This window comes from Marmota marmota, unplaced genomic scaffold (assembly GCF_001458135.2).
Source record: "Marmota marmota marmota unplaced genomic scaffold, marMar, whole genome shotgun sequence".
NCBI classification, from domain to species: Eukaryota; Metazoa; Chordata; class Mammalia; order Rodentia; family Sciuridae; genus Marmota; species Marmota marmota.
Window position 1 is genome coordinate 23218111 of NW_025999869.1, and position 13215 is coordinate 23231325.

At 47.8% G+C, this 13215-nt stretch overlaps 1 protein-coding gene across 7 annotated transcripts in view; it reads right to left on the bottom strand.

Annotated features, from left to right (window-relative positions):
* P4ha2 (prolyl 4-hydroxylase subunit alpha 2) overlaps positions 1-11456 on the bottom strand; it is a 32216-nt gene extending 20760 nt beyond the window's left edge. For 2 of the 7 annotated variants that reach the window (XM_015492726.2, XM_015492730.2), the window contains exons 1-5: positions 11358-11456; positions 10667-10801; positions 2060-2159; positions 1305-1401; positions 789-940 (exon numbers count right to left, since the gene is read on the bottom strand). In XM_015492726.2, the coding sequence (XP_015348212.1) occupies positions 789-940; positions 1305-1401; positions 2060-2159; positions 10667-10669 (352 nt within the window). In that variant the 5' untranslated portion in view covers positions 10670-10801; positions 11358-11456. Of the gene's footprint in view, positions 1-788; positions 941-1304; positions 1402-2059; positions 2160-10666; positions 10805-11130; positions 11280-11357 lie in introns of those variants that run through there. The other 5 variants (XM_015492729.2, XM_015492731.2, XM_015492727.2 and 2 more) reach the window with 4 other exon arrangements.
* Between the last annotated feature and the right edge of the window lie 1759 nt (positions 11457-13215).

Sequence of the window (13215 nt, forward strand, 5' to 3'; positions counted from 1 at the left end):
TTGTGATCCAACTATTAAAATCATGGTGCATAAAAACTTTTAATAGCATATAGAAGCTGGGTGCAATGTGCATACTGTAATCTCAGTTACTAAGGAGGCTGAGGGCAGGAGGAAATCAAGTTTGAGGCCAGCCTCAGCAACTCACCAAGACCATCTCAAATAAAACATGAAGGAAAAAAGAAAGAAAGAAAGAAACAGGGGAACTGGGATGTAGCCTAGTGGTACAGTACTTGCCTAGCACATGTGAGGCTCTGGGTTCAACTAATACTGGAGCGGGTTGGAAGAGACAAGCTGTGAAATTCAGGGACAGGTAAGTATATGCTTATGTCACAAATCTGCCAACAGAAATGTTTTGTTTGTAAAAGACATGAATAGGAAAGAATTCAGATGAAGGCTATGCTCACCACTTGACTCATTTAGAATTCATTTGTCCCTCAAAGCAAGTGAGTTTTCATTCCCTGGTATACATATGGTTCCTTTAATTAAAAAAAAAAATGTAGCATATATAGAAAGATCATAATTTTAACAGTTCTTATTACTAGGCAACTGGATTAAGAATTGTAATTTTCTCATGTGACTGTGTTTGTTTTCCTAACTTTTCTATAAAAACATGTATTACTAAAGTATAATTACAGGAAATGTTATTACCAAAAACAAAAAGGCAAAAACTGATTACTGTTACATGTTTTAAAATAAGGACAGCCAACTACCAGCACTAAAAGAGAAAGAACAGAGCCATCATCAGCAAGGTCTACATTGTCACATGACATTTGCTCACTGTCCCTCACCTGCCGCTGAGTCCTGCAGGACCAGGTCTTCTAAAGCAGGCCAGTCTGTGTTCAGCCGCTTCACCAGCTTATAGGCATTCACGGGGTGAGCCAAGTAGCCCTCGGGGTCAGCAGCTGACTTGCTGGTCAGGGCTTCCATTTTGTTGGCCCAGCTGTGGAACCAAAGGAAAGGAAGACTAACATCCCCACCCACACAGGTCTTGATCTGTGGTAATTTCCCTGATGAGATCCGTCACCTTTTGTTAAGAGGTAATAAAACATGAATACAGTAACTCCCACAGATACATCTAGCTCCTTAATCTTAATAAGAGCTGGGAACCTCGGTGAAAGTAGAAAGGACTTAAGCAGAAAGGAAAAGACAGAGACTCTTTAACCCATGTGATACTAAAGTATTCAGACAGGTGGGAGAGACCACACCTCTGGAGGGCTTCCTCTTATAGACACCCACACATGGGCTGTGGGGAGGGGCAGGAAGGCTAACTCAAGGTGCATATGGGGCCTTAGGACATTAGACACCTCTTAATCTTGGAGAGCTTGGCTTCCTCCACAAGGATGTACTCCTTCAGAGCCTGTACCAGGTCTTTCTCTGCATAAATCAGGTCAGTCATGTGCCCTGTAGGAGAGAAGTAAGGGCCAATCAGAAATGAATGAGGGATGTCCAGCCCCCTTCCTTGGGGCATAAAACATCAATTCAGAAGAAGTAAATTTTCTGGTCCAAGGGCGTGTCGGGGCTCTCTGGGAACACATGGTCCTGGCCCCAACTCTAGGAGGAGACAGGCAGAAGTGCCAACAGGATGTCTGTGATAAATTCACTGGGATTACTCAAGGAAGAAGGTCCAAATTTCATTCTCCCACTGTTAACCAGCTGGTCATGTCACTGGGAATAGACATCCTAAGGGGTCATCATATGGAAACAAGCTCTGAAACTTCAGGTAAGGAGAAGAGCTGGATTCCCAGGACACAGAGTGCTCACTGCTCAGAACCACTCTTGCCTCGGGAGAAAGTTAGTCAAAAAGGCCAGATAGCATGCATGCAGCCTGCATGTCCCAGGGAGAAGGGCCCATTCAGACAGCTGGATCCAAGGAAATCCAGATCTTTAGGCTCTCAGAGGGGGAAAATGACAACTCTGTAAGCCCCACGATCTCCAGAACTGGTCAAAACCAGTGAATGAGGCCACCCTTCCCTGAATTAGAACACACCTCAGGTAGTGAAATCACCTGGCATTTGAGCTAAGGGATCCCCAGGAAGACAACAGTCCTGTTGCCACATACCAATAGAGGTGAAGAACTCGGCCTGCACGCAGCTCAGGACACCAAACCAGGCCATCAGCAGTGTGGACACCTGGAGTTTCATCGTCAGAGAGGGAAGCATCTGCAAGGCATTCAGGGACATTCATTAGATCAAATGTGCCAAAATCCTGGCGCAGCACAAGAAAGCTAAGAAAGAGATTTGGGATCACCACAGGGTGTGGAAGCACTGACATGTGCTCAATTCTGGACCCTACTCTGGCAAGCCATATGCCCTGGGGAAAGGCTCCATCCTCTCAATTCCTGGAAACCACTAGCAACATGAGAAGGCTGAATCATGGTGAGGGGACAGTCACCTCTGGTTCCAATCATCTGACAGTCCAAGATTCTGGTCTATCCCTTCTTATTTCACAGACTGTTTCTATCTTACCTTCCAATACATGTACCATGATAATGCCAGATTCTGGTGACCTAGTCCTTGCCCATAAGATGGTGACATTATGAAAAGAGAACTTGATATGATATGTTCTAGGGAACCCAGCCCAAACTGAGGTGTAGAGCAGATGGTCAGCCAGAAGAATCATCAAACTGACCCCGGCCAGTCTATACCTGCCACACACAGAGCAGTCAGGGGAGTGACATCCAGGATAGACACTGCTCTTCCTGTAGTGAGGCTCCTCAGCAGACGCATCCTCACTGGCCAGTCACCGTTCATTCACAAATATTTACTGACCATACAGAGATGCCAGGCATTGAGCTAGGCACTCAGAATACAAAAATGAATTAGCCACCCATAGCCAAACTCTTGAGCTAGACAGTTGACACAGGGAAGAAGCCAGCTTCTCATCAGTCTAGAAATAGTCAGACACTGCTCTGAGGGAGGCAGGCACCACCTGGGGCAAGCCTCACTGGCAGTGGACCTATATACACAAGAGAAGCTTCAGACATCATCTCCCAGCTCAGCAATGCATCCCAGGACGTGCTGGAGGACCACTACCCATTGGAGCCCCTACTCTGCCAATTCTTCTCTTTTGGATCCACTTCAGCCGAGTCTCACTGGAATGCTCAAATAGAAATTTACTGAGAAAATAAAGGAAAAATAAGCGCTTCTCCCCAAAATAAAAGTCTTAACTGAAAGAACTCCAAGTCTGGGCTGCCTAATGCCAGTTCACCAATTTTTGCCTGCTATGGTTGCTTAGATACACAGTCACACTCTCCATTCCTCATCTTACCCTTTCAGAAGAAATTTCAATCCACTGTAGTTCCAGGTTAGGCTCACAGAAGGGCCCAGCCCCAAACAGGTTCCTCTAACCTTATCTAAGAAGATAGCTTAAGTGCATGGGCCCAAGTGTCCAGCCCAGCAGGGCTGCAGAGCTGACAGCATGCCCATCACAGTCTAGTTGCTGGGGGCTCAGAGACAGACAGGATAATTATTTTTCCTCAAGCCAGGATGTGCTGTAGGGAAGGGAGTAGTAGGCTAAGGAGTATATTATGAGTCAAGGCATCAAAAGAAAGCAAGAAGATGAGTAGGTGTGGGCCAGGTGCTCCCAGTTCCAGCCTGGTCTGCTCCCAGGCCTCCCCAACTGTCTTCTCCATTTCAGGATTCCAGAAGGCCTCTCTTGTTGCTTCTACAAGCCCATTAACTTAAAAGGGCATATGTCTATTCTTTGTACCTCAGAAGGCTTGACTACCTCAGGAGAGCACCTTCTGTGTATGTGTAGGAAAAACTCAAAGCCAGGAGGATCTGTGAACAGTAGGGGGACCAGCTTTGGGACGGGGGTGATGGGAGAACAAGGTCCAGGCAGGAGATCAGACTAGACATGGCTGGAAGTGGGGGCCCCCACCCTTCTCCCCAGGTGTATCACCATTTTCAGTTGCATACATCTGCAAAGCTCAGACAAAAAATTTATGGGAAGAGGGAATCTCTCCATGCCTTCCAAATTATCCAGCTGACACCATCCATGAGCACCTAATAGCACTTACGGTAAAACAGCCAGGTTTCTTTATTACATGAATACCAGCTGTCCTTTCTCTGGAATGTGCTGTGTGGCTTAGATTGAGCCCATCCATGAATCCTGGCCTGGAGGCAGAGCCTCAAAGAATCACAAATAAGTTTGGGGAAATTAAGAGCCGCAGAGTCTCACTCTGGCGGGAGAGGGGGATGATGACTCTGCTGGCCCAAACAGCTGGGCACCCCCAAGCAGCTCCCAGACTGCCACATCCATACTGCCATCCCAAGCAGGGGCATCTTGCAACCCCATCCTATTTCTCCTGATCCTGGGCCTCTCTACTCAGAAGGCTTTGTACGAAGGTTATTTAATTAGCATGAAGTTGGGAGGAGGAAGCATTCAAAAGGGACTGTGCCCCACAATGTGTAAAAGGTCAACCCTTACTCTCTCTTATACCCTTAACTTGCAAAGAACATGCGAGTACGTGTACCTGCCTAGTTCCAAACAATGTCCAATGCTGCCAAAAGCCCTTCCAGGAACCTTCAGAAATCCACACAGAATAAGTTTGAAGATGTGGCCAAATCCCCTTTTATGAAAAGCAAAGTTGCACCAAGCCCAAACAGAAAACCATTGTTGAGTTTTACCTGAACTGCACCCCTAGAGCTTAGAATAATGTATCTCCTAGAAGTCACCCCACAAATAACTCTTCATCATATGCTTGTTCAATTTAGGAAACAACAACAGAAAATTTTAGATTTCTTCCATAGAGTGAATTGTTGAGTATACAGAGTATACAGAATGCCTACTGTACGCATATCAATGAGTATATTGAGTATACAGAATGCCTACTGTACGCATATCAATGCAGAGAGAATAAAGAACTGTGAAAAAGCAGGCCCCAAACAAAGTATACTACATGATTCCACTTTTGTAAGGAAAAACTACTGCATGTAGTATATATGCAAGAGAGGCATGATCTAGTTGCATCTTAGTGAAGTAATTTTATTTTTCCTTTTATGCTTATTTGTTTTCCTAATCTTTTTATAAGGAATTATATAGGAATTTTAAAAATATTTTCTATAATATGCTTAAATATAAAGGAAACAAAGCAGGGCCTTCTCAAATGAACTCTAAAGGGGTCTTGGCAGCCCTACAGTTTGGACCCCCACCAGGAGGTCCTGTGAAGCCTGCCAACACTCCAGTGACAGTAATTCACCCACCAGGCAACTGGCACTATTTCTAAGCACAGGGAAATTCCAAGACATACAACCAGAGGTCCTACCAAGACTGCTCTTTGGAAAGAACATTTACAACCTGGCCAAATGACCATGAAAAGATGTTTCCAGCTGCAAACCAGCAGCGTCCTTAGCTTCTCCCCTTACCTCATCAAGCAGGATCCTCTGCCAAGCTCCCAGCTGCAACTCAAACCCAACAGCTTGAGTTTTAACAATGTACTTAACAGCCTAGAGACAGAACATGGATTTGCTGAGAATAGAAAGGTCTTGCTTGGCACTGGATAAAATTCTGCCTGTTTTCTGTGAAGTAGCAAAACCTCCCTGAACAGGGGTCCTTGACCCCCTATCCCTCCCATGGCCCTCCCTCCTGGTGCTGTGACCAACTCCAGGATGGCAGAGATGAAAGGAATTAAATGCTCAATCTAGGGGGAGCTGCACGGAGCTACGGGAGATCCCACTGCAGAACACACGAATGAACATTCAGGCCCAAAAGCTGCTGTCACTGCCACTACAGGAAAGGCACCCAAGTGTTCTCTGATGTTACATCTCAACCATCATCTGAGTCCTTACCAACACAGCTACAGCCATGCTGGCCCTAACCTTCTCTGACCTCTCTCTCCACATCTCATCTGGCTTCCCTCCCAACTCTATTCTACAAAGTAGTCAGCATGGCTTACTGAATCCCTTCCTTTGGCTTCCACTGCCAGCAGGACAAAGTCTGAACTCCTTAACCCAAAGGGCCCCATAACTCTGTGTGACCTGGCCCTGCTGTCCTTTCCAGCCCATCTCACCATGCCAGGTTTCATATCTTCAACAATTACTCCATGTGAAAAATATTTCTTTTACCAAAAACCTAATGAAGCCTGGATCTGTGCTCAAAGTAGTCAGTGTTCTCTTGAACCTCATCCCTCACTCCACATTTAAGAAGCCATATAAGACTATCACTGAGGGAACTCCCTGGGCTCTTATTTTTGATCCCCAGTAGAGAAAAGGAGGCACAATGGACCCTGCAAAACTGGATGAGGGTGCATGTGTCAGATAATATGCATCTGTTCCTACACCTTCTCCATCCAGTGCATGAAAACATTGATTTCCACTTCCCTACTTGGGTACCATCAAAACCACAAAATCTCCTGCTTCAGTAACTAGGCCATGAAGTAGCAAGGAGATCATTAAAATCAACATGCAAATGCCAAGTTGGGTTTTCAGTTAGGGTCTTGGCAGAGACTTGGCAGTCTAGATTATCTTAATTCATAAGAAGGATCTACGGGAGGATGAAATTCACATATCACCATATTGGATGCATCATACACACAGTCTCATACTCTTTTGGTCTCACCCATGTTCTAGGCCCTGAACCACTTGTTTGGCCTTAACCTAGTCAAAGTGACTGTACTGACCTATGCCAGAATTTCTGGCTCCTCCTACTATCTCCATACTGATCTCTCCAATGGCTACAGAAGGGCCTTCCTGAGGAGGGAGGGAAAGTTAGTGGCTCACAAGGCAGTTCTGACCAATGATGCATAGAAGACAAGAGGAATTCAGCCAATAAATTCTCTCTAGGCCTTTTACAAGAAACTGTTCTGAGGCATAGAGTTTCTACAGAGCCTGCACAGAGAGGTCCTGAATGGGTAAACAACAAGTAGATCTTCATGCAGAGTGGCCACCTTGCTAAAGCACCACCCTGTATTTGCTTCCTATTCTTCTCTACCTCATTTTTCTCTTCCATGTCTTGGCTGCCCTACAATAACAGACTTTCCAATAAAGCATTAAGCACTTAAGCTCTTCCTCAGGCTGTTTTCTGGGAACGTAGTCTAAGGTAACCACAATTTATGTTTCCAAAAATCTTTCATTTCTACCATCTAATTCTCACTAAAATCTTGTAAGCTAAATAATCATCTCCATTCCAGATGGAGTAATCCCCCCTTGTCCATGGAGGATACAGTCCAAGACCCCCAGTGGAGGCCTGAAAACAGTTAATAAATATCAAATCTTGCATATGCTGTTTTTCCCCATACATATGTACCTATGATAATATTTAGCTTATTAATTAGGCACAGTAAGAGATTACTGTTAAAAAACAAATAATAAAATAGATTATAACATTATAAAAAAATGCCAGCATCGCTGCTCTTTCACTTTGGGCCATTATTAAATACAATAAGGGTTACTTGAACATAAACATTGCAATACCATTAACAGTCAATCTAATAACCAAAATGGCTACAAAGTGACAAGTGGGTAGCATATACAGCATGGATACACTGGACAAAGGACTGATCCATGTCCTGGACAGAACATACAGGATGGCACAAGATTTCATCATGCTAATCAGAAGGGCTCACAACTTAAAAATTACAAATTATTTCTTTTTGTAATTTTCTATTTAATATTTTCAGACTGTGGTTGACCATGTATAGCTGAAACTGTGGCAAATAAAATTGTGGGTAAGGGGGGAAACTACTGTATAAGATAGATACAAAAGATTGATAAGTGAAGCCAAGAGGGCTTCCTCCACATTTGACATCTGACAGAAAATCAATGTCAGAACCAAGCCCAAACCCCAAGCACACTTTTTACTACAGACTGCTGTCATCCAATCTTACTCAGGAATATGTGTTACCTTAGAACACAGGGGCCTTCCAAAGAGGGAAGCAACACTTTGCTCTAGCAAAGCATGCCTGCCCAGGCTAAGGACTTTATCATGGGTTACCCAAAAGGTTCACAAAGCAGGTTCAAGACATCTCTGGCTGGATCTCACCAGAAGGAGAGCAATGCAGACCCAGAAAACAGCAGCACAGTTCCCTGAGTTCAGGTGAGTATTACTCCTACCTCCAGACATTACAGCACTCACATGTAACCAAGCAGCCCACCTCAAGGCAAGGCAGTTCAGTCCAATGAGCAGGTACTCTGAGGTCGGGCAGACCCAGAGTTATATCCCAACTCCATCACTACTTTCTGGCTTTATGACCTTGTGTAAGTCACAGCCTTCTGTAAACCTCAGTGTCCCCATCTATATGATACTAGGACCTATATTTCACATGGCTGTTGTGATGACTGAATGAGATGACCGATATCAGCAAGCACCAGGCATAATTTATGTCAATTATCAGCATGAGGAGCACCAGAGAAAAATCAGTGGAACTGAAATAGTCACCTGCCCTGCATAAGTCAATTGATTATCTGAGTGAGAAAGAAGGTCCAGACCAGAGGTCAATGAAAAAGCATGAAACAAGAACAAAGCAGAAACTGGGCACTTTCCATGTCCCAGGAGTGCCAGAAGACTTACAGGAGAGACTAGGGTCATGCAGTACACTGCCCATCAGGGACAATCCTGGAATTAGCCAATCCCTGGTTCTAAACCTCACCAATGAAATTTCTCTAACAAAAGACAGGGACCTGGACCAATACTCTAGGGTCTCATGTACTTCTGTGCCTCTGACCTGCTCACTCCAGGGTTCTACAAGAATCAGGTCTTGGGATCTCTGCCATATCCTCTGTTCCAGGTACAGAGCAGGCTACATTCTATTAAGCACTTCTGGAGAGGTCTAGAGCAGAAACTGGCTTCTGAACAGGCTCAGACAGATCCTCTCTGAGCTGGAGAACACTACCTAAACACTTTAATCCTCAGTCCTGCAATGATACCAACTGAACAAAAACTCTCTCCTAGGGCTCCAAGAAGTCTAGTTCAGACTTTTCATTCCTCTCTGCTCTTTCTAAGAATAAAAAACTGTCTATCTATCCCTCATTCCTTGTTCCCATCACAAAACCCACAGACCACAGGATTCATCAGGCCCCTTTGCTCTAGAATAGACTAATGTCCCACCCTCAGGCACTTCAAAAGTCCAAATTGCTAGATTTGAGTGACGTTTTCAAAGTTTAACTCTCAGTCCAGTATTCTGCTAGGCTTGCACGTGCCTGTGCTACAACATTTCCTGCCAAACTCCATCTGCATAAAATTATACTCTTGACAGATCCCAAGAACTAGGGACACACCTACCAGCCCTCTGCACACTATCAGCCAGCGTGGCCACAACTCGGCCAAGGCCTTGCGTCCAGCCTCAGACCCTCCCAAGGATGTGGGAGGGCAGAGCTAAAAAGGGAGACTTTCTCAGGAAATGAGAAGACCCTATATTTTCTCACCCCACTCATTCCTCAGAGTTGCACGTACCCAGTGTCTGAGTGATGAGCAGTCCTCCTGGCATGTGCCCAGATACCAGCACGAAACAACAATCTGAGACAGATTATGAGCTCCCCATAGGCAAGAATAGTGCCTTGGCCACCTCATCTCCCTCATTCCAGCCCCAGGCACACTTTAGGCAGAAGCCAAGCACAGATGCAGGAGATACTTAAGAAATGAACAGAGAGCAGCTATGGCTGGTCTAAACCAGTGGCAAAGTGAGCCCTCTATCAGACATCCCACTTCAAAGCCTATGACAGGGCAGAAGAGCCTATTACAAACCTCAGTTTCAGTATGACAGCATCTCTGGGATAAGGCCTCAGCCAACTCCATCCTTGCTATGTGGCCTCAATGTCTGGGCCATAGAGTGGACATGCTTGGCACTGTGATAATAAAAAGGTCCTAAAAGAAAAGAATTCAAAAGCCAAATATCCTGTGAACAATGAGAAGCAAAAAGAGAAGCTGGCCCCTGAGGCACAACACCACAGTGAGAGACTGCACCCTGGATGCTTCAGGGGCAATTTAAAGCCAAAGCCAAAGGGAATCTTGGTCCATTTAACAGAGAACTAAATCTCAGATGTGTTGTCTCAGATGTGATACAAGTTGAGAATAAGCAGCAGCTGGCAAAAGCATCCTATAAATTCTCAGGTGGGCAATGGATCTGTGCAAAGTCTGGGACATTTGAGAATATGCTAAGCTACAAAGTAATGTCCATCAGTCTTGCTCTTAGAGTCCTTCAGGATCTCCTGTAAGAGGGCTGGGGCTGTTGGGTCCCCATGAAGAAGCACAAGCCTTAAGTGTGTTACTCTATAGTAAAAGACAAGTCTGTCTTGGGAACAACTCTAATGCTCTCCTGAGCATCTTCAATGTGTCAGATTAGAACACAGAAGCCAAGGGCCTACCCTTTCTGCTCAGCAACAGCTAAGACAGGAAGTGCCCTGATCTGCACTCATGTTGCAAGGGTATCCTGGGCACCTAACCCATGCAGGGCACAGTACCTGGCACTGTCCTCTCACTCTAGGCTTTTGTAAATGGAGTCCACAAGCAGCTATTTCCTCAAGTGCCCTTTCCCCATCACCTTGCTTCCATTAGAGTACCACAAGAATGCCCATGGCCCAAGGCAGCTCCCACTCACATAGGCTTTTCTTCTGTCAGATTACCCTTTTGCTACACTCCATCTGCTCCTGAGTCACCTCCTCAAGGAAGTCTTCTGGCCTGGGGCATCCTGAGTACCCACAGTCTACCTTCCTGCCAGCACAGCACTTACCATACTGCTCTGGGCCTGGACTTTTCCCCGCTCTTCCAGTCGCCTGCCCCCTTGGGCTAGCAACTCCTGGCAGCTTCTGGCGCACAGAAGGGTCGTTTGTTGAATTAGTTAGCTAATTATCTCAGGTCTCCGTAACTGCTGGGGGGAAAAAAAATACACAAGCAGATTCCACAGGGATGTCAGAAGAGGAAAGAGGACTTTTTGATCCAACCGATCTAATTAATTGCTCATCTAATTAACAGCACCAAGCTGATCCGGCCCGGCTTAGGAGCGAGGGGAGTGGGCCTCCCCAACACGTAGCAGCCCCTCCTGGGCAGGCCGACGCCCCCGTCCCTGCCTCCAACCACTGGCAGCCCCCGGGGTCAGGCCACCCCTTCTCAGGGAGCATGACAGGGCAGGGCGGCCAAGTGCCCCGCCCCGCCCCGCCAGCCGCCGAGGGGACCGGCAGGAAGGGCGCCGCTGACCTCACCACCGTGATCTCGGGAAGGGACGCTGGCGGGCCAGGAACCCAGGCGGGTGCAGAAACAAGGCGGAGGGCGCGGGGCTGCGGGAGCCGCTTGCGCAGCGGGCGGCGCGACCCCGGTCTTCAGCCCCTAAGTCCGGCTCTGCGCTGACAGAACCCATCTCCCAAAGACCCCAGCCCGCAGCCGAGAACGAGCCCAACAGCTGACCCGGCAGGCGGCGCGCTCACCTGGACACGCGCCGCTCCCGGCGTTTCCAGAACCTCCTGCGGCGTCGCCCGACCCGCTCGGCACCTCCTCCCTCCGAGGCTCCGCCTCCTGCTGCGGCCGGGCTCCGCCCTCTTGAGCCTCGGCCACGTCCCCACCTCCCGCCCCCGAGGCCGGGCGGGCCGGGTCCCCGGCCCCCGGCCCCCGGCCCTGGATCTTCGCCTGGGGGCGCCACCGCCGGGAAGGCCCCGGACGCCCGACTGCGCGGTACCGGGAGCTGGCCTAGCGCCAGGATGGAGCCGTCCGCCCAGCGCCCTTCATGCCGCCCGCAGCTCGCTGCACGTATACCGCTCCTGCCTCCCCTTGGCGGGCTCCCACCTGTGGGACTCGGCCTGTGCCCCTCTGCAGCACTTGGGAGCCTCCAGAAGGGGCGACGACCCCATCCTTGCGTCGGGGATGTCCGGGGAGCATCCCTGGGAGCTCGGCGGACTCCCCTGCTTCAGCTCAAACCCCTTTGCTCAGTTACCCCGTTTGTCTTTTCTATCCCACCATCCCAACACCAGGTGGAGGCAACAGTCGTGTGAGAATTGGATGTCACGAAAGAGGACAACCAGTGAAGAAGACTTTGAGGAAGGCTAGGAATCTGGGACTAGCTCTTAGAGGGACTTGGACCCCTGACTCAGGCACTCCTGGCCATATGGGTGGGAGTGGTGGATTGATAGGAAAGGAGCCCTCCAAAGACAGGGGTGAGGAGGGGATGGGGGGGGGCGGCGGCAGATGCCGTGTCACAGCCTGGAGCACCCATGGTTTGCCCAAGCTCTGCCTTATCAAGCCAAAAGATTAGACACTGCACTGTGCCAGTCCAGCCTGGGAGTGAATGATGCCGGGATGTAGCAAACTTCAGCCTGCTTTGGGGGACTCCTGGCGGCCAAGCAGGTTCCCACGCCTGCTCCATGAACCTGCCTTCTCATGAATGAGGAGAAACACGGTCTGAGAATCTCATCAGGGAGGAGAGCCCAGAACCGGAGATGCCCAGCCTCCACCCAGGCCCAGTGTGAATATTCCCTATGGCGCACTGACCAGGCAGACAGTGCAGACCTGGGAAAGACAGCTACACAGAAATAAAACACACAAAATAAAGAGAGCCACTGTTCCTGCCTGTGTCAGCCACCAGCCAAAGCTCAGCTAAAACCAAACAGAAACCTTTCTACATCTGCTATATCCGTTATGTTACAGAAACTTCCCTGTGCCTTCTGCATCTTCCCATCCCTTCCCAGGAGCTTGCCCTCTTCTGTCTCCTGAATGTCCAACTTCCTCCTATCTACTGGCTCTTTCCCATTGACCTATAAATATATTCAAGCCTCTCCTATAAAAACAAAGCCCTCCTCCAACCCTTTAAACTGGTGGGTGTCTATCTCTTCAGCCCCAGGAGGAAAGAGCTATCTCCTTGTCCTCACCTCCATCCCACCACCTCAGGTCTCACACTCAATCTTCTGGCCCCCTAACACCAAACTAGATCTCAATGCATTCTAACCTCCAAATCTCTAAATTCAACAGCCTTACTTCAATCCTTATCTGCCAAGTCCTGGATCAGCATTTGACACCCCTACTGCCTCCTTGGAACACTTCAGTCCCTTGTTTTCCCTCCATACTCTCTTATCACATCTGTCCTGGCTTCTTCCAGCATTCCTCTCTCCCTCTCATCATCCAAGTAAAGGTTGGGGATTCCTGACAGCTCAGGCCTAGGCTCTCTACTTTCCTCTCCTTTTTCCATGTTTTTTTTTTCCTACTCATAGATGACTCACAAATTACTCTGTTTACCTTTCCTTACTTCTGAGCTTTAGACTTACAAAACTGACCAGTCTACATCCCCACTTGAAT